The sequence below is a fragment of the Tympanuchus pallidicinctus genome, unplaced genomic scaffold (genome assembly GCF_026119805.1).
Source record: "Tympanuchus pallidicinctus isolate F22 unplaced genomic scaffold, pur_lepc_1.0 scaffold1, whole genome shotgun sequence".
NCBI lineage: Eukaryota > Metazoa > Chordata > Aves > Galliformes > Phasianidae > Tympanuchus > Tympanuchus pallidicinctus.
Window position 1 is genome coordinate 32697175 of NW_026294618.1, and position 22463 is coordinate 32719637.

A 22463-nucleotide genomic window follows, 5' to 3' on the forward strand; every position below is an offset into this window, starting at 1 on the left:
GAAGTCTGTATACCTTCAAAACGTATGTTGTTAAAATACGCTTACAAGGTGAATAATGGCTGGAGAAAAATAACTTTGGACTTCGTTACTGTTGTCTTCATTTAGATATGTTGTCTCCAGCAATGGAAACTTCAAGCATAACTCCATCAGTTTATAGTGTCCATGCACTGACCCTACTTTCTGAGGTAAGTATTTCCTCAAGTGTAATAAATACTGCCTTATAATAATCTTTTCTTGCTGTGAAGGGCTTGGAGAATGAGCTTTGATGGGAAACACTGGTGTGAATGGATTCTGGTTCCTGTCGTGTAACAATAAATGAAACTTTGTTATGAAGCCGGTTATAAATATACAGTGAGATTAATGTGAAGTAGAGCGTGCCTTTTCAGATGTGTGGTATGGGTTGCTTGCTCTGCTGGAAGACTTTGCATGTTAATAGATTTTTTTTGTGTAATTTACTAATGATAATCACAGTCAGTCCTTGGAATTTTTCTTTCACAGGTTGTTTTGTGGAATTATTTGTCCAAGAGCTGATGCTTCTGTGTTTTAATATTTGTTTGTTCTAAAAAAAAATTAAGGGACATTTATACTTCTGGATTTTGTGTCGTACCTGAAATGCGATCAGTTCTATCATAAACTTGAATGTTCAGTGAAGGACATTATAGTGTATGTTGCTGTGTAGTAAATAAAAAGTAGTTTGAGAATGCAGAATAACATAATTTCCTCACCTGTTGCAGGTTTTGGCTCATCTCTTGGATATGGTTTTCTACAGTGATGAAAAGGAGAGGGTTATTCCTTTGCTTGTAAATATCATGCACTATGTTGTACCCTACCTCCGTAATCACAGGTATCTTTAGAATGTATTCAATATATGTAGATCTCAACAGCCAGTTGAAATTTCGTGAGTGTTTGTCAACAATTTACAATTCTTTCCTGTTGACTTATTTTGTTTAGTGCTCACAATGCATCCAGCTATCGAGCCTGTGTTCAGTTATTAAGCAGTCTTAGTGGGTATCAGTATACAAGGAGAGCATGGAAGAAGGAAGCATTTGATCTCTTCATGGATTCTACCTTCTTCCAGATGGATGCTTCTTGTGTTAACCAGTAAGGCTTTTCTTTTGCTGCCTATATCGAGGATTACTACAAGTTTTATGTATGCAAACCAAAAATTTCTAACAGCCTTATATTGAGAGAAATATGGAGGGATGTAGTATTGTAGATTACCACTTAAATTATGAAACTCATTTACCTAATGTGTATTCCTTCTTCTTTTTTTCAATTTTAAGATTTTTTTTTAAGTACTTTTTGTGAGAAAAAGCAATAAATATTTATAGTTTCAGATCAAATCAAACTGTGCAGTGTAAGTGGTACTGTAGAGAGCTTGGAGCTGGTATACGTTAAAAGAACAAGAGAAGCTTCCTGTAAGTATTTCTCACTTTTTTGACTTGTGTGAAATCTTTCTCTTTTAGCTGGAGAGCTATTATGGATAATTTGATGACACACGACAAAACCACATTCAGAGATTTGATGAGTAAGTATTCAGTGATGTAGCAGTGACTTTTCTCCAAGGAAAACTTGTAGAGGAAGAAAAAAAGAAGGAGGGGGGGCTGGGAGGAGGAATAAGTATTTGAAGAAAGCACTTGTTTGGTGTTTATTCCAGTTTATTTGAATTATCCAGTATATTTTTTTCTTTCTTTCAAGTACTTGTTTCTATGATACATACATAAGATCTTCTGAAGTGAGCAGCCAAGCCCAGCTGCACTGTGTATACCTATGAGTTTTCTTTCAAACGTGTATTTGAAATCACAGTTTTTAAGAATGCAAATTGCAAAATATGCATCTTCTTAATGGCTGCTTTTGAGCTACGTTAATGCAATGAATGTAAGAGTTATTTGCTCCTTTAAGTGAAATGAAAGGGAAATATAATTTTAATCTGTGTTACTCATTATCTCTTTCAGCACGAGTGGCTGTGGCTCAGAGCAGTTCTCTCAATCTCTTTGCTAATAGAGAAGCAGAGCTGGAACAGCGTGCTATGCTCCTGAAGAGACTGGCTTTTGCAATTTTTAGTAGTGAGATAGACCAATACCAGAAATACCTTCCAGATATACAAGGTCAGTAAAAATGTAGCAGTTCATGGAGTTCTTCTGGAATCTGATTGCCTGAGGAATTATTTGTATAACAGGATAACAGCAGGTAAATTTGTTCCCTGGAATGAATATCTGTGCATACTGAGTATGGAATTACTACAGATTTTCCTCAGAACACTGTTAATCTTACATGATTACAAAGTACGTGGACTTTCATTACCAGTTCTCTAACAGATTATTTACTCATTTGTCATTTTACACCTTAATCAATGTCCTCGGACACCCAAAAAGTGCTCTTTGACATGGTAAATACTTATATCTTGAATGTTCAACTAGGGATAAATACAAAATCTGACCTTGAAGAGTTTTTGAATTCATGACTTTTATCTGCTGCTCTGTATATATATCCCATTTATTGCTGAAGAATATCTCTTTAACTGACCTTTTTACATGATTGGGAATGAAGTCTGGTTGGTTTTCTTCTAAGATGATGCAAATAATTATGGCATCTTCTTGATATGTTATCTGCTAATGCTACCAAAGCAGGCACCTTGATCTCTTCCTCCACACAGATAGTCAGTTATATCATCTTCCTGATTACATTTGTTCCAGGGTTTGTTCCTTGGAGATGTTTTTTGTTTTGTTTTGTTTTTCCCAGTCTGTCAGAAGCTGATTTATTATGCTCTGCATAATACACTAAAAAATACACTGCAGTTCTGAGGTTCCTTGTCAGTGTAAGTGGCTCTTGCTACAGCTTTATTCTGTCAATATAAAGAAGTAATGAAAAATATTTCAAACAAAAAACAATGCAAGTGAGAGTAAATGCAGGAATAAGAAAATACTAGCTGGAGTTACTCTGCTATTCTGAACTGAGGAAGCTTTCTTGGCTTTTTGTTTCAGAAAGATTGGTAGAAAGTCTTCGTTTGCCACAGGTGCCCACCCTTCATTCCCAAGTGTTCCTGTTTTTCAGAGTATTGCTTTTAAGAATGTCTCCACAGCACCTTACTTCTCTTTGGCCTACAATGATCACCGAACTGGTAAGTTGCAGTTAGCACATGTTATCTGGAAGACTGGTGCAAGCTGGAGATGAAATCCATATCCATAATGATTTTTTTTAAATCTTCTTTAGATACTATGCATGTAACTACACAAAATAGACACAAGCAAAAAACTTATTTTTGTAGTCTATTTTTTCCAACCAAACAGAACACCTGTTGGCTTATGTTACTGAAGCCGTTCAGGTGTCTCCTGACTTAAATTTGTATTTACCTTTGTGGTTCCTGCTTCAATTTCTACTTATGTACACGTACCTTTTCTACCATTCCTAGTCCTTGTAGCTACTTCCATGGTCATTCCGCCCTTTTTCTCCAACAACAAAGCTGAGAAAACTCTGAAAGAAAGAATTGGAATCCATGCTGCGTTGGCAGTTAATGGTCATTCAGAGCTATTCCTATTCTCGAAGCCAAAACTCAAATGACTGTGTTCAGTATCCAGCATTGGTCCATGAATCTGTAGGTGATGTTAACAAACTGGCAATCAGAATCACTTGGGATTTTTCTGATATCTGTTGGTGCCTAACCTAGCCCTTAGTTAACCACTGATCTAAGCAATGAATTAGAAAAGCTCTAAGGAGTATTTTAAAGATCAAGAGCATTTATTTATTTATTTAAAGAAGTACGTGCATTTGTTTTTAAGCTTGTCAGCAGTATAAGTAGTAGAAATATCATTATACTCTGCTAGAGCTGTTAAGAGCTGAGAACAGTGTGCCTCTCTTGTTTCTGTGTTGTACCCTATTTATTTATGCAAGCTGCCTCAGTCAAGAAACTGTTTCCATCGGACAAAACTGTGTCATCTTCAGGCATTCAAACCTGAGCTTGGCTGTTTTTTTGTATAATTCTTTATTGTCATTTCCTTTAGGTCTTGCTCTCTGCTGGGCTCCCTTTCTAGGAAATCCTGATTGTAAAAGACTCAGGTCTTTATGCTACTTTGGGCTGTATATGAGTTTCAATTTCCACATGCATATCGGTTCCAATTTCCACTTGCAGTACAGGAGTTATTTTGTCATCCAAGAATGGAAGTAGAGGAACTGTTGTTCAGAACTTTAAGGGTTATTACTCACACCTCCCTACAGCATTTTCCTGGGTAGCAGTCCATAAGAAAACTGTATTAAAATACATTTGGTCTTCAGGTGCAAGTGTTTTTACTGATGGAGCAGGAGCTCACTGCAGACGAAGACATTTCCAGGTAAACTTATAAACTTCTGCTTTTCTGGCTTGTTAAATATCCTGGCATGTTGATGGGCTGTCATTTGTTAGAATAGTTTGTCTTACAATTGCCAAGCCCAAATGAAAAGTACAAGTGAAGAGTACTCCAGTCTGACTGCAGTGCCAGGAACACAATCAGAGTAAAACAAACAAGCAAAAGTACCACTCCTAACTTGTTCATAAACATCTAGGGTAACTTACACAATACAAGTGTGCTAGTTCTTTGTGTCTTCCATGTAAAATGACACTGCTTTTTCAACTCAAATAGGCATGGCATGACTTTAGCTTTCTGTTTCACACATATGTTTAGAATAAGATTGCAAAGTTGTTACTTTTCTTTAATAAAAAGGTAACATCTTCTAGTGTTAGATACAAAGATGAACTAGATCTTTCTATCTTGTTTTACTGTTAATTTCTATTGCATCTACCTTCTGCATAGTATGATGCATTTTCAGTCAATGCTACCAATAGAAATTGATTTCTCAAAAGAACAAAGAGGGATATTTGTCCAAGTCTTGTTCTTTGTTTTCTTCCTAGCTTCTCTTTATTCTTTTGAATAATATTCTGTAAAATAAAGTAACGTCTGCTTGGCTGCCAAGTTAAAGCTCCTTCTTAATTTCGATGACTGACAGGAATCAGATACAGCATAATATACTTTTGTATTTTTATATACATATTTATATGATTTTTATACACATACACACACTCTTACAAAACTCCAGCAACAGCATAACCATGCAATATTCTATTTTGATTTATGCATTTGGGATTATTTTGGGAAGTAAAATGTTTTTAATCTTTATAAGAGCAAACACCAGAGGATTGGCCCATAGAGTGAGAGGCAACATCGGCTCACCTGTCTGTGGTACTTTATTTTAGGACTTCTGGCCCATCTGTTGCTGGTCTGGAGACAACGTACACAGGGGGCAATGGTTTCTCCACATCCTACAATAGCCAGAGATGGCTGAATCTGTACTTGTCTGCTTGCAAATTTCTGGATTTGGCCTTAGCTTTACCATCTGAAAATCTTCCTCAATTTCAGATGTGAGTAGAAGATGCTATTATCTGAGTTTCTGAATGTTTTACTGTGCCTCTTGGTAAAATTCTGCTGTTTAAAACCTTCTTTTTCCTATTTCCTTTCCATTTCTCGCCTTCATCCATAGTAGCCTGCAGTCCATCCCTTCCCAGTGTCAGAGTGGCCCCCAGAACAAATAGAGCTATGCAGCAGATGATTTCAGGCTGCTTTGACATAGTCTCTGGCTGGAGATTCTCCACACCTCTGAGCTAATCAGTAATAGCAATTTATTCAAATACTTTACTTTTCCAGTACTTAGTTGAGGTAATGTCCAAGATCCTAAGATACACCCAGTATGTCTCAGTGAGTGAGTCATCAGATCAGATGACCGATGGTATGATCTCAATATGACTTCTCTTAAATTACTCCTGTGTGATCTGACTGAAATACGCTGCAACAAATCTGTTTGTTAAGGGGATCCCATAGGTTGCTTCTGGGCAGCTGTGTTCACATGTACAAACTGCTTTCTCAGTGCCTCTGCGGTCCTATCTGCTGGAAGAACTGAATGCAAAACAATGCTGGGGATTGTAGAAGAGACAGCCCAGGACAAAACAAAGCATCTCGTCTCTTCCTATACGTGGCACAGTAGTGACTGTCCCTTGCACAGCTCTGCAGATGGCTCGAGTTGTCCTATTGTTGAAAAGATTCTCGTGTGTGCTAGATGGTGCACGGACTTGTGCACATACTGTCCAGTTATGCCCCACAGTATTTCTAAATCTAAAGCTAATCTTAAGAGTTTCTTGTTTTATTTACTGAAGATTTGATTCATAACTCTTTCCAAGCTTTCTATGCTATTCTAATCTCTGCCATTAGGCTAAAAATGTTATTGAGGTCATCGCTGCACATTTCTGGAGAGACACTAGTCATGATGGATAGCTGCCTTTTACAGCATTCTCACAGACTGGGACTGAAGCCTTCAAGGCAGAAACCTTAATTTCCTTTACAGAGTAAAATTCAAGCTGCTGTTTTTTACAGTGCAGTAAGCAGAAGAGAAGGGAATAGTCCCTTTTGTCCTTTGGCCTATGAATAGGTAACAGAAATGAATTCCTGTTATCGACACAGTATATTGAGTACATTTGATGTGTCATAGTATCGCAAGTGTGCTGAGAACGTTTGGTGTATTACAGTAAGTATCACAAATGTGCTCATGTTTTGTGCAACTTACATATTTTGTAATTCACAATTCCTTTTGGGTTCCCTTAGACACAACAAAGATGTGAATATACACACTTCTAGCTTCACTGCCTCAGTTTTGGCATCCTTAATACTTTAATAAACTCTAATAGAATAAGATAACTCCATTTTTCTTGGCCATATCTCTACTTTTCAGAAAATGATTTTGCTGTTCTCTCTTGGCAAATACTGAGTTTTGGCTTTTGTTCCTCTCTGATATTTCACTAGATTTTCTCAGCATCTCATGTTCTTAGATCTAGCTGATGAGCTGTGCGTTCGGTAAAGATAATGTCTGCTTGTGTTATCTCATGGCAGGTATCGCTGGGCTTTTATTCCAGAAGCATCAGATGATTCAGGCTTGGAGGTACGAAGACAGGGAACGCATCAGAGGGAATTCAAACCTTATGTGGTGCGCCTAGCAAAACTGCTGCGAAAGAAAGCAAAGGTATGCCACTGCCATCCAGTTCTGCCTGCACTGAAAACGTGCAAGTACAGAAACTTGCAGCACTGTCTTGTGATGTTGTTGAATAGATGGGAGTATACATAGCGTGGGAGATTTTCATTAGAGTAATCTCAGGCCAGCATCAGACAAAAACTGTAAATAGGTATTTAAAAAGGGTCACTATGGTCAGTGGCTTTGAAACGCATTTTACTTTCTACTCAAGTAATAGCCCAGAGTTTCCTGATTAGAAGTCTAATATAGACATAAGTCATTTTTAGATAGCCAGTTGTATATGTAGGTAGTAGAATAATTACCTTTTGAAACAGTAAAGCTGTTTTATTTATAATAATTGCATTTAAGTATGTAGAAAACCACTGCATTTCTAAAAATGACAGAACAGTATTGAAGCAGTGCACAGTCAGGACAGAATGAGTTTTTCCTCAGAGTAGTTACTGTGAATGGAAGAAGGAATAGAGCAATGGAAGTGGTTCTAGAGAAAATCTTAGCTGCATAACTTATAAAATGGGAGCAGAATTAGAGCTATCGTTATTGGCACATGAGGTATGTCAAAACCCAAGTTTGGCTGTGGCAAAGGCCTGGTCAGCCATTGGAAGCTGACCAAACACTGTCCAGAGGAGCTCCTGTCTGCTGCCACAGGGGCAGAGCATTGCTGTCAGATACCTTGCTGCTCCTGCTGTGAGTACCCCCCAGGCAGGCTCTCAAGTGGGACCAGTTGCTGTGTGAGCCTGGGAAATGAGGAGGAAGCTCAAAGGCACCTGGGAGGAAGCTTTGAAGTTTCATCCTTAGGGATCCCTGTATCAGGGTGGCATGGTCAGGGCTGTAGCAGGGATAGCTTACTGTGTTTACAGTCTGTTAAATGTTTTCTCTGAACAAATAAACAATTACTGTTATACAAGTGCCTAAATAGAGAAGTTTAGAGATAACTTAGTTGCAAGCAAGTCTGAACTTAGCTAGCAAATCTCATGTCATAGGGGTAAAGAAACCACTTGAAGCACATGCACATTCTTAATTTATTGCCTTTGGACAATAAAACTCTCTTCCTCTCACCTGTAAAAATGAATAATGAGCTCTAACTGGCTGATTTAACCGATATCCTCGAGCTCTCATGTTTGATCTAACATGCTGTACCTGTTAGAAGGTTCTCATATTCCAAATAATCTCTCTGCACAAATTAGGAAATACATGGATGTATGACATATACATGCTGGTAAGTACTGTATGTTGAGATAGATGCTTGAAGTCAGGACTTCCACAGCATGCATCAGAATGCAGAAGGCTTCCTGAGATTTCCACAGCCTGTCAGTAGTGGTGGTAGTTGCACACTGTGAGCCATAACTGGAGGTGTGAGGATGAGATGAATGTGAGGTGATGAATACTGATTTCCAACCCCTTCTTCGTTGCATGCAGGAGAACTCTGTTGCATATAGCTGTGCATTTTTCTTAGAAAATATAGTTTCTGAGCAAACTGTTTCAATTGACTTCAACTTTTTATTGGAGCTCACTGACCAATGTTCTTGCTCCCTTCATATGGTATTTCTCAGGCTCTGTCTGAAACAAATGTGCTTAAAACCTTCCTTTGGCATTACTGCAATGCACAGAAGAACACTGTTACTGTGTAGCAGTGTCCCAGAGCCCCAGAGTCTATGGTTTCTATGGCAATTTGGGGCAGGTGAATTTTGCTTCTTTTTTTTCCTGCTGAAACACAGCACCCAACCAAGCAACTGCACGGCCTTCATGGCAAAGTCTTAGTATGATATGTGAAATGCAGTCTGAAAGTTCTCCTCTTTCCTTCCACAGGACAAACAGGAGGACTTTAAAACGATGGTTTTGGAGGGATTGGAGATGGCCAAGCATCAGGTGAGGGTGGCCTTTGATGCTTGAGTTGTGAAATAAGCTCGCCATAATACTACCATCACCTCAAGGCCCAGGGTAGCATTTCACTTCCAGAAGGAAATGAAGGAGATGAGTCTCTTCAGGGTTGAGGGGTTTTTGAAGGGAAGTAACTGTAAAGGCCCTCATTTTTATAGACACCACATAATTTTATTTTTGTTTTCCTACATGAGTTTAACAGTTTTTGTTGTAAAACCAGTCATCTTCACAAATCATTATAAAATGAAATAATTATTTCTGCCAACGGGCTAGTGTGGATCCCTGATCCAATCTCTGTCAAAGTAACTGTTGCTCTGAGTATCTGAGGAATCAGTGGTGTTTGCAAAGGTACTGCTGTGTAGCATGGACAAAGTGTATTTTACTGCTCGGAGGGAGCAGCAGTATTTGCACGTGCACCCATTTGGTTGGCTGCTGTGTAGCACTACACTTGCTGCATGCTGGGGGTGGGCTGCAGCCATCACTGGGTTGTGCCAAGTGCTGCCAGAGACCGGTGCTGAAATGTCTCCCTTCTCTGAATCCAATGTGAAAGCTCTGAGGGAGAAATCTTAAAGCTAAAAACTCTTGCAAAAACAGGAGGCTTCCCTTTGCTCTAGTCTGTTTTGTGGCTTTTCTTTTCTTGAACTTTTGTAGAGAATAAACAGCATAGGTGGAATAGTCATCTCCAAAAGCAGGGAGCCACACAATGAAATACTACCTATGTTCATGTTTCATGTGACTGCTCTTTGTGAAACAGCTGTCATAGGCTCCTGAATTGGAGCAAGCTGTTGCTTTCATGTAAAGGATAAAAATGGTATTTGTGAAATGCCATTTCTTGAAGAAAGTCCTTTCCTTGCTATCAATATTTCTCTCCTTGTCATTTGGTTGCTGAGTCAGCTCAGGAGGAGCAGGGCCTGCCCCTGTGGCCATGCAGCTGGTGGTGCCCATAGCCCCCACCTCAATGTGCTGCCTGTGTGGGCAGCAAGGAGCTGCTCAGAGGCCAACTGGGATGGGCCCTCACTGATATGTGACCTCTCCTGCTTTTCTCCTGCCTCAGGGAATGAAAAAAACTGCATTGTGGAACTCTGCTTTCATGGTAGTTGATCTTTTGTACTGGTTTGTCAATAGTTGTCCAAACAAGGTATTTCTAGAGTTGATATTACCTTGTTGCATAGGTTTAAATGTGGATTTTTTTGAGTAAAGATGACTGTGTAAGCAGCTGCATGTCAGTGCTGAGATGTTTCAGTGTGCAGATATTTAAGGCAACCCTCAAGGGCCACTGCTGGTGCCTGCGAGCAGTGGGGGTGTGACTGCTGCCTGTGCTGCTGGAGTTCCTCATGTCCTCATGCTTGAGATCTTTCCTGTGAGGTGGAAGCTGTGTAAACAAAGTCTGCTGAGATCACGTACAAGCAGTGATCTGGGTTCCTGTGTGAAACACTGGTGTCTGCTCAAAGCGTCTGGAGCTGTTATCGCTGATATTTAAAACAACACTGCTTATGCTCTTCTGAAAACTCTGAACTCTGTCTTCAGGTTGAAAATCCTTTGGTTTTATCTTAACTTCCTCAGGACTTTGTTGTCCCTAATGCTAGCAGTAGGGCACAGTGCGAGGGCTGCCATCAGAAGGCAGCCTGCTTTAGAGAGCAACTAGTTCGCAACTTCTCCCAACAACTGCAACTCCCACAGCTTTGCAGCAGCTCGAGCTGTGTTCAGGGCATCACTGGGCTGTGGCCTCACAGAAGGCACGCAGCTCCAGATTGCCCTGGGCTGAACATCCAGCACTGCTTTCATGTGGATGTCAGCTGTCCCTTTGTGGCCAGTGCTGCTGCCACACATGATGACAGGGAGGAACAGATCTGAATCATAGAATCATAGAATGGCCTGGGTTGAGAAGGACCACAATGATCATCGAGTTTCAACCCCCCTGCTGTGTGCAGGGTCTCTAAGCACCAGATCCAGCTGCCCAGAGCCACTTCCAGCCTGGCCTTGAATGCCTCCAGGGATGGGGCATCCACAACCTCCTTGGGCAACCTGCTCCAGTGCGTCACCACCCTCTGTGTGAAAAACTTCCTCCTCATATCTAATCTAAACCTCCCGTCTCAGTTTAAAACCATTCTCCCTTGTCCAGTCAATATCCACCCTTGTAAACAGCTCCTGTTTATATGCTCCCTTCAAGTACACAGTATGCAGTGATCTACTTCAAAAGCTGCACTCTGGTGTTTTGTGCCTTGATCAACTTTTTTTTTTTGGAATATGGAAAAATAATGCATTGACACTTACCTTCTATGTTTAGCTATACTACTTCTGTTTTGTCCTTCATTAGTTCCTATTTCTCTGTACTTACAGAAAAACCCAGAAGAGGACAGCTCAGGGAAAACACTAAGTTGGGAACCAGGTCACCTGCTTCTAACCATCTACACCGTTCGCAGCATTGAGCAGCTTCTGCCTTTCTTTAACGTACTCAGCCAAGTTTTTAACAGCAAAGTCACAAGCAGATGCGCTGGACACTCAGGGAGCCCTGTCCTTTACCCCAACTGCTTTCCAAGTAAGGACATAAAAATGGAGAACCTCAAGACATTCTCCAGCAAAGCAAGGCAAAAGATAGAAGAAATGGTTGAGAAGGATTTTCTGGAAGGTGTCATAAAGACGTGAACCAAACCGGTACTGTTCTGCTTATGTGTAATGTATGTATTGCAATGAAATACTTTATCTTTCCCAGTTGTATATTATTCTTTTCTTACTTTGTATGTAATAATTAATGTTGTATTTAAGTTACATATTTGTAAATAAGAGTTCTGGATGTGGCCTGAATCACGTGTAATTATTGGTGGCTCATATTGATTATGGTGCCTACTATTTACAGTATACTTTCTGTTGTCTTGAGTTCTGTCTTCAAAAAAAAAACAAAAACCTAAAAAATACAAAGTGCACATTTTTTTTCAGTTTGCTTTGTTTATTTGTCTTAGGGTTTGGGGGATCCATTGGCACTTGTGCTTATTTAACAATATAAAAAAATGCCATACCAGGAGTTAATACAGTTAATATTTTTGTCAGAGGTAGATACCCTGAACTGAAATACATGGATGAGTGATATGTGTGCATATGAAGTGTTACTCCCCTTTGGCTTAGCCCCTTCACCCCAGTGGGGAGTGAAAGGGGTCACAGAAGGCTGCCTTCAAAATGATCAAGTATTAATTTCTGTTCATCTCTTAATTTCATAAAAAATCTACTTAAGATATTTCTGCAATAGTAAGTTGTATTATTTGCAAGTGCTTTCTCATCACTTCGGTGTCCCTGCCTTGAGCTGAACTCACTCTCAGGCCCAGGACTTGCTGCTCCCCCCCCTTGTCTGTGTGAGAGAGCTTCAGTTGTCTAGGCATGTAGGAGAGGTGTGCATTCAGCAAGGCTGTGCTACAACTCTGGCTGCACTGATGGGGGAGGTCAGCCTGGAAGTATAACATGATGATAAGCTGGGAAGTGGGGGGGTAGTAAGGAATTTGATCACAGTAATGCTAAAATATGAAAATAACAGTTACCCAACTAGAATCCTTGTAATCAATGAAAGCTGGGGGCATCCCTTTTAATTAAAAACTGCAGCTGAAAGCTCTTAAAGACTTTTGGCTGACTGGTAGCAGCAGGGCACTACAGTTGAAGGGAGCTTCCACTCTGGCAAGGCTCTCTAGAGTCTTCACTGGCCCAGGCTGCAGAGCTCATCTTCCCTGCATGCTGTCTGGGAAAAGCTGATGACCAGACTGCTGCCAGTACAAAAGGTGGCTCTTTAGCCTTAGAAGACTGGAGATGTAGCTCCCCTATGGCCAAACAGGCCAGTGGCTGCTAAGAAATGGCATCCAAGGTACCTGCCACCTTTAAATCCATTCAGCTTCAGTAGTTACTCAGACTTGGAGAGGAAGAGACCACACTGTAGCAAGAACATCTGATTAAGAGGTAAGCTGCCAACCAAGGTAAGAAATAAGTGAAGTAGTATTCTGCTTAGTTCTGATTACTCCTTGCTACAATCAAGAAGGTTTCGATACATCCACACGAGTACAGAGTAAAGAAAGTAGCATTAAAAAATAAGTCCAGTTGTGAACTTCAGTTGTTAAATAGGTTGGGGTGATGCCCCTTTTCCACCAGCAAGGTGATAAACAGCCAGGCTTACTTCATGGGCAAGGGCATCAGCATTCTCCTGTGGGATATTGTAGAAGTTAGTTAGTAATCTCTTTATCAGTATTAGAAGTTTAGAATGAGTGTGCAACACCACAACCAAAGTTTTCATGCAAACACTGTTTTCCTCATGTTGCTGTCATGTTGAGGTATCTTTTGCCACTGTGGTCAAGTTGGCAGGAAGGAGGGAGTAGGAGTGTATGACCATGGGAAGAGCTGGACTATTGCTTGTAGTGACTTTAAGTCTCCATTTGGACTAAATCTTATTAGCACTTTTTACCTTTTAAGAAATCATGCAGTTACTGGCTGCCTTGTTAACTTTATTCTTAGAGTTCTCAGAAGGCTGTCTTCTCAAAATCATTTAATATCAAATCTGCCTTCATAAACATCTAACTCTTAAAAGTAAATGTTAAAAACATTCACTGTCTCCCCCAAATTTAGTACCTATTGCATTTGATTAAATGTCTAGCACCCACTACTGAGCGAGACATTGCAGAACAAACAGTTCAAGCTCTGACCTGCGTGTCTGCTTCAGCATACACCCTCACAACATCTTCTGTTCCTGATGGACGCACGAATGCTCGTGACAGCTTGTACTTCTTTACCAGAGCATCAATTCTCTCTTGTAGCCCTGGAGGTGTAACAGCACGCCTTTCGGCATCAGTTGTGTCAATTACTTGTCTGTCTGCAACCTTCAACGTCAGAAATAGACAAATTATTATCTATTCCATGCTGTAGCAGTATGTTGAGAGCAGAATGAAACAGGTGACTGTTAAGACAGAACTTCAGGTTTTGGTTTGTTTCAATACCAGAATAAGAGCTCACTTTGAGAGCTGCCTGCTAACTCAAAGGCTTTGGGATCACTAGGAACCCCCTGTTCAGCTGCTGCTCAGTATGTGGTAACCAAGTCCTGATAGGACTCAGCTTCTGGTTTGGAAAAAAGGGTCAGTTCTGAACATGCCTCCTTGGTTAGCTGCTCAGCTAATGCTGGAGCTTTTCTCAGTAGATCAGAACACGTAACCTCTTGTCTTTAGTTAATGTGAAAGCCCAAAGCTCTCTTACTGTGTTCTTAAGCATAAGACAATGTTATCAGCTGGGAGCCAGTTTTCCTCAGGCTCTCCAAACAGTGGAAAAGGAAGGAGAAAGAACCAGAATATTCAAGTTCTTTAAGTGCCAGAAAAATTGGACAGAGTTACAGCAGAGCAAGACTGTCTCTCTCACACTAATGTTCCAATTTTCAACCAGAGGCAAAAGTGAAATGGAAGTATGAATTTTACAAAGAAAGACACTGCTGCAACATGAGCCAGTGTGAAGAGCAACTAACCTGAACTTTGAGCAGCCGACTTGGGAAGTCAGTGTACAGGGCATCCCACTGCTGCAGAGTCAGACCTTTCAGAGCCAGGATTGCTTCAATAACCAACATGTCTGAGATGGCATCACCAACCGTCTGTTAACAGAGAGGGGAAAGGGAAGACTTGGAGAATTCATCAGGGAAGAAATGAAGGCATGCTTTGATCAGTAAGCTCCCACCTTAAGAAAATCATCACACAGCCAGTGACTTGCCTTGGTAAGGATAGTTGTTGTTCTTCAGGCTTTTTAATTTTGACTTGCCAAGGGCAAGTGCTAGCTCTCACCTTTCCTAATGAGGACTGGCACCTCACTTTTGTTTCAGGGTCAGAATGCTTGAAGCTGGCCTGTGAAATGTAACTTGGCCCTGCTCCTGGAGAAATGATCTGTATGCCATGACAAGGGATTGTCGTGGGCATTGGAACATCCCCATCCTCTCATATACTACAAAGATCAATGAAAAACATCAGATGAAAAATTGCTATTGAGTCAGGAACAAGTCACATGCTCTCACTCAGTTCTCCAGTCATTTCATTCTCTCTTGATTCTGAATGCAGAAGCAAGATAAAAGCATCCTACGTCCATTCCTGAGAAACTATTACATCTCTGATGACTACTACTACCCTCTTCCTCTTGGTCCCTTCCATCAGGGCACACCCCCTCCTGCTCCAGCAGTCCCTGGCAGGAGCCTGAAAACTCCTAACAAATGGGGTTATCGCTGTGCTGACAGGCATGGGGTTTTGTTCCTCTTGACTTTTACCTGATTAATCAGGTCAATCATGTTCTCAAGCACCTTCGCTGCTTCTCTTTTTGCATCATCTTTCTCCTCTTTTGCCAGTTGTCTGATTGTGTTTTCAGCAGCCTTACTGAAGAGTACCTAGAATAAAAAAGATGAGAACAAGACCAGCCCACAGCCCGCATCAAGAACTGGGATATAAGAAAAAAGCTTTTCACCCTTTAAGCCCATATAATAATCATTAAGGTTTGCCTCCATTACTTCCCATTCCCCATACAAAACAGAAGAGATGGTGGCAGTGCTATGATAAAGGCAGAAACAAGGCTGTTCTCAATATATGAGAGAAGTCTTGGTTACAAATGTAAGCAGACGACGAAGAGATTTCCCTCAAAGGCTAATTTTAACTTAGATTTGATGCGTTGGCTGCAGATATCATGTATGACATGCTCATACTTACTGTGCCATGTCCATTTGCCTCAAAATAAATTCCAACATCAAACTCCTGGGCCTTGTGATGCAAGTGTTTCACTCCTGTTTTGACACAGTGAACTGGTACCTACAACCCAAGGGCATACAGAGAATGTAAACTGTGTTACCATCTACTGATGGCAGATGGAGGGGAAATGGCTTTAAACTGAAAGAGGGTAGATTTAGACTAGATATCAGGAAGAAATTATTTACTGTGAGAACGGTGAGACATTGGAACAGGTGTGGATGCCCCCTCCCTGGAAGCATTGCAGGCCAGGCTGGATGGGGCTGTGAGCAGCCTGGTGTAGAGGGAGGTGTCCCTGCCTATAGCAGGGAGTTGGAACTAGATGATCTTAAAGGTACCTTCCAACCCAAACCATTCTAGAATTCTATGATTGATTTAAAAATATTTGTACATCCTAATTCATTTTATTATTTCAGGGAACATAACAGATTTCTATCCAAACTTTAAATGTCCTAACTCAATTTTTGCCAACTGACCTTAAGCCACATATTCCTATTAAACAATATTGAGCCAGCTGCTAGATAAAAATGAAAGCATCAGTGTCTAAGTATCAAGGAGCCCTTTCCTGCTCACTTGGTTGCAAAGCCATAAATTCCTCATGTTATTCCAGGAGTAACAAAGGATTTTGCTTAACTTTTGCCAAACTAGATTTTAACTAGTAAAAGTGGAACTTTCCAGATCTCCTCTCTCCAGTCTCCTTTGCCACTAATAATTTAGGTTTTGAAACAGTCATCAGTTGCTGATTTTAGCACAGCTTAAGCCTTCCTAGGAATCATATTATAGTAGTACTAAGTAAAAGCAATACAGAACATTTGCAGAACACTACCAGATACAAAGTTGAGAATACCTGCACCATCTCCTCCAGGTAGCGCGTTGAACTCCCATTGGCATAGGCTGTTTGTACCACTGCCATCTTTAAAGTCTGTCCCACCTGAGCAAACCAAGAAGCAAAGCACTTTACTGTGCAGTGGTTATGTACAGAAGGCTGAACAGCTGGGTAACCAGAAAAATAAAATCATATAGGACTAAGCCTATGCTCTCCTGCAGACACTTAAATCTCCTGAGTATCAGAGATCAGAGAATATGCACACAGGTAAGACAGCGTGAATTTTACTAAGCCTTTGTGTACCATGGGTGTTGTGGCGAGCTTGAAGCAGCTCTCTTTAGGCTTTCAAACCACTGTTCAGATTCAACAAGTTCAGCACACTGGCCAGACACGTGGAATGGGGCCACGAGCACAAGCAATAAACTGAAAGCTTCGAGTGCAAAGCAAGCAAAGGCTGAGAGATGGCAAGCACAAGTTCTCCTCACTGGCTGGCATGTCTGCCACAGTGCAAGAAATTAGCTGGTGTCAAAGAGAAGAAAACCAGGGTAACTCATCTAGGCTAACCATCAACACCAAGTCCAAGAGAATGTTTGAAAAAGAAAAGCTTTATATCTCTCTTCCCTGTAGGAGGAGGATGCTTTGCTGCAGGTACTGGTTTGGGAATGATGACAAGCAAACCCTGTCACTGCCACGTGTTCTCATGCTCAACTTCATAAAGTTTCAGAGAAACAGTGGGGAAAGGATTGAGACCCCCCAGAATTCAAGAAAGATTAAAAAAATGAAAGAATGGACTATCAGTACATTGAGCACATAAACAGGAAAATTCTCACTAAGAACTGTAAGTTTAAAATTTCTGTATTTGGATTTTTATTTGGAATAAGGAAATTACAGCCCTGTCAAAGCAACAGTTTTTGCTGTGCTCTTTTTAAAGTGGGTGCACTTCAGGCAAGCACAGAAAGACCACCTGTGAGTAAATCAACACAGTCCTTTCAGACTATTATTTTACATTTTTCCTGTTTTAAGTGTAAGCATTCATTTGACACATCAAAGTTACCTTGGCAAGGAGCTCTTTAAGGAAGATACTAATTAAAGTTGCTATTTTATCTCCATCGATTAGGTGAAAATGGCCAGCTGTGTCCTTGTAGTAATAAACAATTCTATCTGCATCACCATCAAATGAGCAGCAGCTCTCATTAGGCTTCATGTCTAGCCCTAATGCACACAGAGTTAGAAATGCAAGTTAGAGATAGGAATAAAGAAACAAAATTAGCTCTTTGCAGACACACAAAACAGATGCTCCAAACTGACATTGCATTTGCTAAGTGTATACAGTATATAAACAAATGAGTTCCTGCCTCAAAACGCTTCTAGGCTTAATGCCAAGACAGAATTTGCTGGGAAGCAGTTGTCACCTGTCAGAGCAATGCCTCAGAAAAGCAAACTGCCCTTTTATCAATGCAAGTCTTTCTCTTGTCAAAATGCTGACCTTGCCATTAACTTGGAGTTTGTATGTCAGAAACAGCAGCTGGCCATTCCTAGGCTCATTTGGAGATCTTTGGGAACTTGGCAGAGCCCCAAAGGACACTGCATCCTTTATCCCCCTTCCTGGAGGGACACAGTTTAGCACACAGGTGGACAAGGAAACCAGCCCATGCTGCTGACACCTTCTATCCTTCAGAGCATTGGAAACCACACCCCAAAACTTGTCCCTGCAAGCAGCATGACAAAGAGGAAATGCCACCATACCTTGATGTTTGGCTGACAGTCTCAGGAAGCAGTTGTGGAATAGACAGCTCAATTTAGCCTCAAATAATCTAATATTCAAACTAGTCCATTCTCCCAGTTTAGGGATTTTCTTCTAAGCACTCTGCAGGAATTTGGTTGAAATAATTACCTCTGTGGTGTATGTCAAGCTGTCAGTTTGCTGGCACCAAAGTGTTAATTATGCTCTTCCTTAGGAACACGGAAAAGGATTTGTAATGCTAGGCCACAGTGTAAATACTTCTTGTTAATATAAAGGGAGGTAAAACAAAGCTAGCCCTGGATGATCCCTGGGCTCCGCCAGCTTAACATTCATGTCAGATTGTCAAACACGTCTCCAAATGTGCTGAAACATGCTGTAGTCCACCAAACGATTTAGAATAATAATCTAAGATTGCATCAAAACCTGTCCTAGGATTCCCTCTTTCCATCAACACAAGCACAACCAGTCTTACAATCACTTAGTAAGAAACAAGGGAACTCAGCTCATCTGAGGCTGATACACCACTACTACACCCTGCACGTTTAGATCTAGAGAGGATGTAAAAGGATATAAGATGACTGACTACATACCTTTAGGTGGCTTTTGATGAACCTTTACAAAATCTGCCCCACACAGGTGGTTGAGCTTCTCCTTTGTTCCATCATTATATACCTGAATTTGTACCTCCTTTGGAAAATAGGTCTCCATCTCTGCCAGTTTCAGAGCTCCTATGCCATTGGCACAGTCAATCTTCAATTGCCTCTGAGCCTCTCCAGAACTGAGAGACTTTGTACACAGAAAGAAAGGACAAAGTGAACTCACACCTGAGGGAAACCATAGGCTCCGCTACCCCACCTATAGATACGCTGAATTTAAAACTTCAGACCCAAACAAAATAACAGCAGAAGATTCCCACTTTGTACGTTTGCAGGAAGAAGATAATTACCAACATTTACCTTTTTTATCAGCTCTGTGAAAGCCTTGGATAACTTTTGGTAATAACCTTCCAGCGTTGGTTTCCCATACTGCCCCTGGGTGTTTTGGCAGCAGACCACGTAATGCAGCTGTGGTGTGGTCACTAGACCATAATCTAACATAAAACAAAGGCTTCAATATTAAGAAATTGAACGCTAAATTAACTTCTCCTTCAAAGTATATTATACAAAGCACATCTGCTATTCTACAGAAAACAGACAAAGGAAACACAAAGAAAATTAAGCTCTGTTAAAAAAATATGAACCCCTTTACCATAAAGCAATCCAACTCTTCTAAAAGAAGACTGTTACGGACAAATGGAAATGGAACCTGGGCTACTGCTTTAGGGCTACGTAGCAGAGTCACATTTACAAAAACAACTTGATAATAAACTAGAATAGCAAAAGCTTGACATACCATGGTACTGACCACCCAGAACGGAGATGCCATCTATTACTGCCTGTGAAAGTTCCTTACTGCTTGGTCTGGAAAATAAAAAGCACAACCTTTACAGAAAACCTTTATACGTGCATTTGGAAAGAAGAAGCATGGGGAAGATGACTATGAAAAGCAAGTTTCCTGCCAGCAGACTTTGATTCAGCAAGTCTGAAAGTCACTACCCTAAAGAATTATGAAGATGAGTGAACTTCTGATGAACTTCTGTGTCATGGATGTGACACAGTGCTCACCAAAAAAAACAATAAGACACCCAGATCAGAAGTGCTAGGAAGCTCTCATAATTATCAGAGAAGCTCATAATGGAACACTAGAAAACAGCTGTGGACTGCTATAGCCTTAAGTGACTTCAACAGGTAGCAGACTAGGCATGGGTAACAAACCTGGCTGTAGACAGCTAAGCACTCAGCAGCACTCATGAACAAATTGCTGCCACCTCTGCTAAAAGCAGCACACATCTAACAGTGTTTTTGAATTACCTGGTATCTCTACCAATAAAAACTGAAGCATCTTTTTGCTGGTTCACTGCTGCTTTTTGGCAGATCTCAGTTACTGTTTTCTGTAACTCTTGGTCCTCTGCATTTGCTAGCTGCGTAGCGTATTCTTCCCAGGATGGGTGCAGCATTTCACCAAGAGGATCAACCAACTTCACACCATTATCTTCCTTAGAAGAAAAGAGAACAAAACACACTCAGCTTAAGAGTGGGAAAGGTTTAACCATACTACTTCTGTCAACATGAAACATTTTTAGGAAGTGATAGATTAGCTATTTATTCCAGCCTCCAGCAAGCCCAACTAACTGAACTAAGCAGCGTATTAAGTCATTTATTTCCCCTCCACCCCACCCCACTATGATCTTGGCATGAAGTTCATCTGACATTAAAGTGACCTAAGGGAAAATGCGAATACCAGGGAATACTCCACAGCAGCAGAAGTCTAAAGTGCTTGATTTGTAACTGCTTCATTTTTTCTACTGGCAGATTTTGCTCAAAGGTTCATCTCTTCTCACAGCCACTCCTAGCCTTGCTAATCTTACAAACATCCTACATTACAGCATTGACTTTTCCACGAGAGAAAACAACCACCCTGTGTATGTAGAAAGGTAACTCTCAGCGTGCCAGAGTTCACATTTTAATGGAACACTATAAACACGTCTCTTAAGTAGATGGAGGTGCCTGCAGGATGCAGCCCATGGAAACCTCTTGTTCTCGTTATTACCTGAGCTTTGATTCTATTAGGCCACATCTATTTTTTCCTTCAAACAAAAGGCTGCTCTTACTTCAGGATTGTGAGATGCCGTAACCATGACACCAATAGTAGCTCCTGTGGCCCTGGACCTGAGTGCTGCCAGCATGCCCATGCGGAACATGACGTGCTCAAGCTGCTGCGCCTTGCTGCGAAATCCAGCAGTGCCATACTGAAGAGTAAGTCCAGCGGGCTTGGGATGCAAAGCTGAGTATTTTTTAAGTCCTTCAACATCCATTTCTGGAGAAAGAAGTAACACAAGCGCTTGTAAGAGAAAGAGTCATTCCAATTTGTTTCACATCTTGTACTTCATTTGAGTTTGAATCCTGTCTCAAACTGGGGCCAACACAATGCCGGAGAGCTCGCTGCGGCCCTTACAGCACTTGAAGGGAGCTTATAACCTGGAGGGGTCTGGCTTTTTAAACAGTGATAAGACAAGGGAAAATGGCCTTAAACTAAAAGAGTGGAAATTTAGGCTATATGTTAGGAGGAAGTTCTTTACTCAGAGGTGGTGAGGTGCTGGCACAGCTGTGATGCCCCATCCCTGGAGGTGCCCCAGGCCAGGTTGGATGGGCCCTGGGCAGCTGAGCTGGTGGAAGGCAGCCCTGCCTATGGCAGTAGGCAGAGCTCAATGACCCTTGGGGCCCCTTCCAATCTAAGCCATTCGATGCTTCTAGAGCTCCGCTTGTACCCCATACACCTCCGTGTGGGGCTGCGGGGAGGACCACTACCAGAGCCTCTACAGTCCCCGTACAACACTACCCCAGAAGAGCTCGACTAGACCGCGAAGAGCCGAAGTGATCTGGGAGAGCAGATCTCGGATCATCACTCGTGTCCCCTCATCAACAACGCCCCGCAAAGAACTAACGCTAGTCACACGCTTCACACAGCCACACCACTCCATTCATTCACCATAAGCAGCCTGCCGCCCGCTGCGCACTGCCGCCGTGCTCCGAAGGAACGCAGCCCTACCCGCACACCGCCCCGCCCGGCCGCCACCTCCGCGCTCTCCTTCCGGGTCCGGTAAGGCCACGCCCCCTCCGATGAGCTGTCCAATGGCAGCGCGGTGGGCGGGGCAAGCGGTTGCCACGCGGCAGTGGGATCAGCCCGCGGGGTGGAGCCGTAGGGCAGAGCCGGCAGCGATGCTGCGAGGACGTCCTGCAGCTTGGTAGAGTGTTACGAGGCGGCTGAGCCCTGCCCTTCCCAATGGAAAAACCCAATGCTCCGGCACTGAGGGTGGATGGGATCAGCGCTTTAAACGGGAATGCCGTGTTAAAACCGGTGCGGTATCTCCTCGCTGAGCTGATGCGGGCCGTTTAACCCGTGTAAATGAAAGCGTGACGCGTGTCAGGCAGCACGCTGATACGCGTGGACACGAAACGTAAGCCAAAGCAGTGCTGTCGTTTCAGGCAGCTACTCACCGGTTCCCTGCGTCTTCCCGGGTTTTCATAAGGCCCCACCAGGCTACAGAAAGCGGAGGGAAACGCGGAGCTGTTGGCCGCCTTCTCGAGCAAGGCAGATTTTCCTTTAACAGCAGCGGCGCCGCTGAGGTCTG

The 22463-nt window shown here is 41.8% G+C and overlaps 2 protein-coding genes across 13 annotated transcripts in view; one reads left to right on the forward strand and one right to left on the reverse strand.

The window, feature by feature from the left end:
- The window catches only part of DOP1A (DOP1 leucine zipper like protein A), a 60264-nt gene extending 48400 nt beyond the window's left edge, over positions 1 to 11864 (forward strand). For 5 of the 9 annotated variants that reach the window (XM_052682518.1, XM_052682508.1, XM_052682528.1 and 2 more), the window contains 11 exons: positions 106 to 185; positions 735 to 844; positions 952 to 1101; positions 1467 to 1528; positions 1956 to 2108; positions 2985 to 3121; positions 4273 to 4328; positions 5228 to 5392; positions 6912 to 7041; positions 8857 to 8916; positions 11269 to 11864. In XM_052682518.1, the coding sequence (XP_052538478.1) occupies positions 106 to 185; positions 735 to 844; positions 952 to 1101; positions 1467 to 1528; positions 1956 to 2108; positions 2985 to 3121; positions 4273 to 4328; positions 5228 to 5392; positions 6912 to 7041; positions 8857 to 8916; positions 11269 to 11574 (1409 nt within the window). In that variant the 3' untranslated portion in view covers positions 11575 to 11864. Of the gene's footprint in view, positions 1 to 105; positions 186 to 734; positions 845 to 951; positions 1102 to 1466; positions 1529 to 1955; positions 2109 to 2984; positions 3122 to 4272; positions 4329 to 5227; positions 5393 to 6911; positions 7042 to 8856; positions 8917 to 11268 lie in introns of those variants that run through there. The other 4 variants (XM_052682532.1, XM_052682563.1, XM_052682575.1 and 1 more) reach the window with 2 other exon arrangements.
- PGM3 (phosphoglucomutase 3) lies at positions 11839 to 22453 on the reverse strand. 4 transcript variants are annotated; one of them, XM_052682721.1, is made up of 13 exons: positions 22330 to 22453; positions 20943 to 21148; positions 20143 to 20327; positions 19625 to 19692; positions 19189 to 19322; positions 18823 to 19018; positions 17543 to 17700; positions 16510 to 16593; positions 15627 to 15725; positions 15194 to 15310; positions 14411 to 14533; positions 13605 to 13778; positions 11839 to 13108 (listed from the first exon to the last, which is right to left on the reverse strand). In XM_052682721.1, exons 2-13 carry the CDS (start codon positions 21144 to 21146, stop codon positions 13022 to 13024), a joined length of 1629 nt encoding a protein of 542 aa, XP_052538681.1. In that variant the 5' UTR covers positions 21147 to 21148; positions 22330 to 22453; the 3' UTR covers positions 11839 to 13021. The 4 variants fall into 4 exon arrangements, with proteins under 4 accessions (XP_052538681.1, XP_052538688.1, XP_052538698.1 ...); XM_052682728.1 differs by lacking the exon at positions 22330 to 22453 and adding an exon at positions 21881 to 21926; XM_052682738.1 differs by lacking the exon at positions 22330 to 22453 and adding an exon at positions 21821 to 21889.
- Between the last annotated feature and the right edge of the window lie 10 nt (positions 22454 to 22463).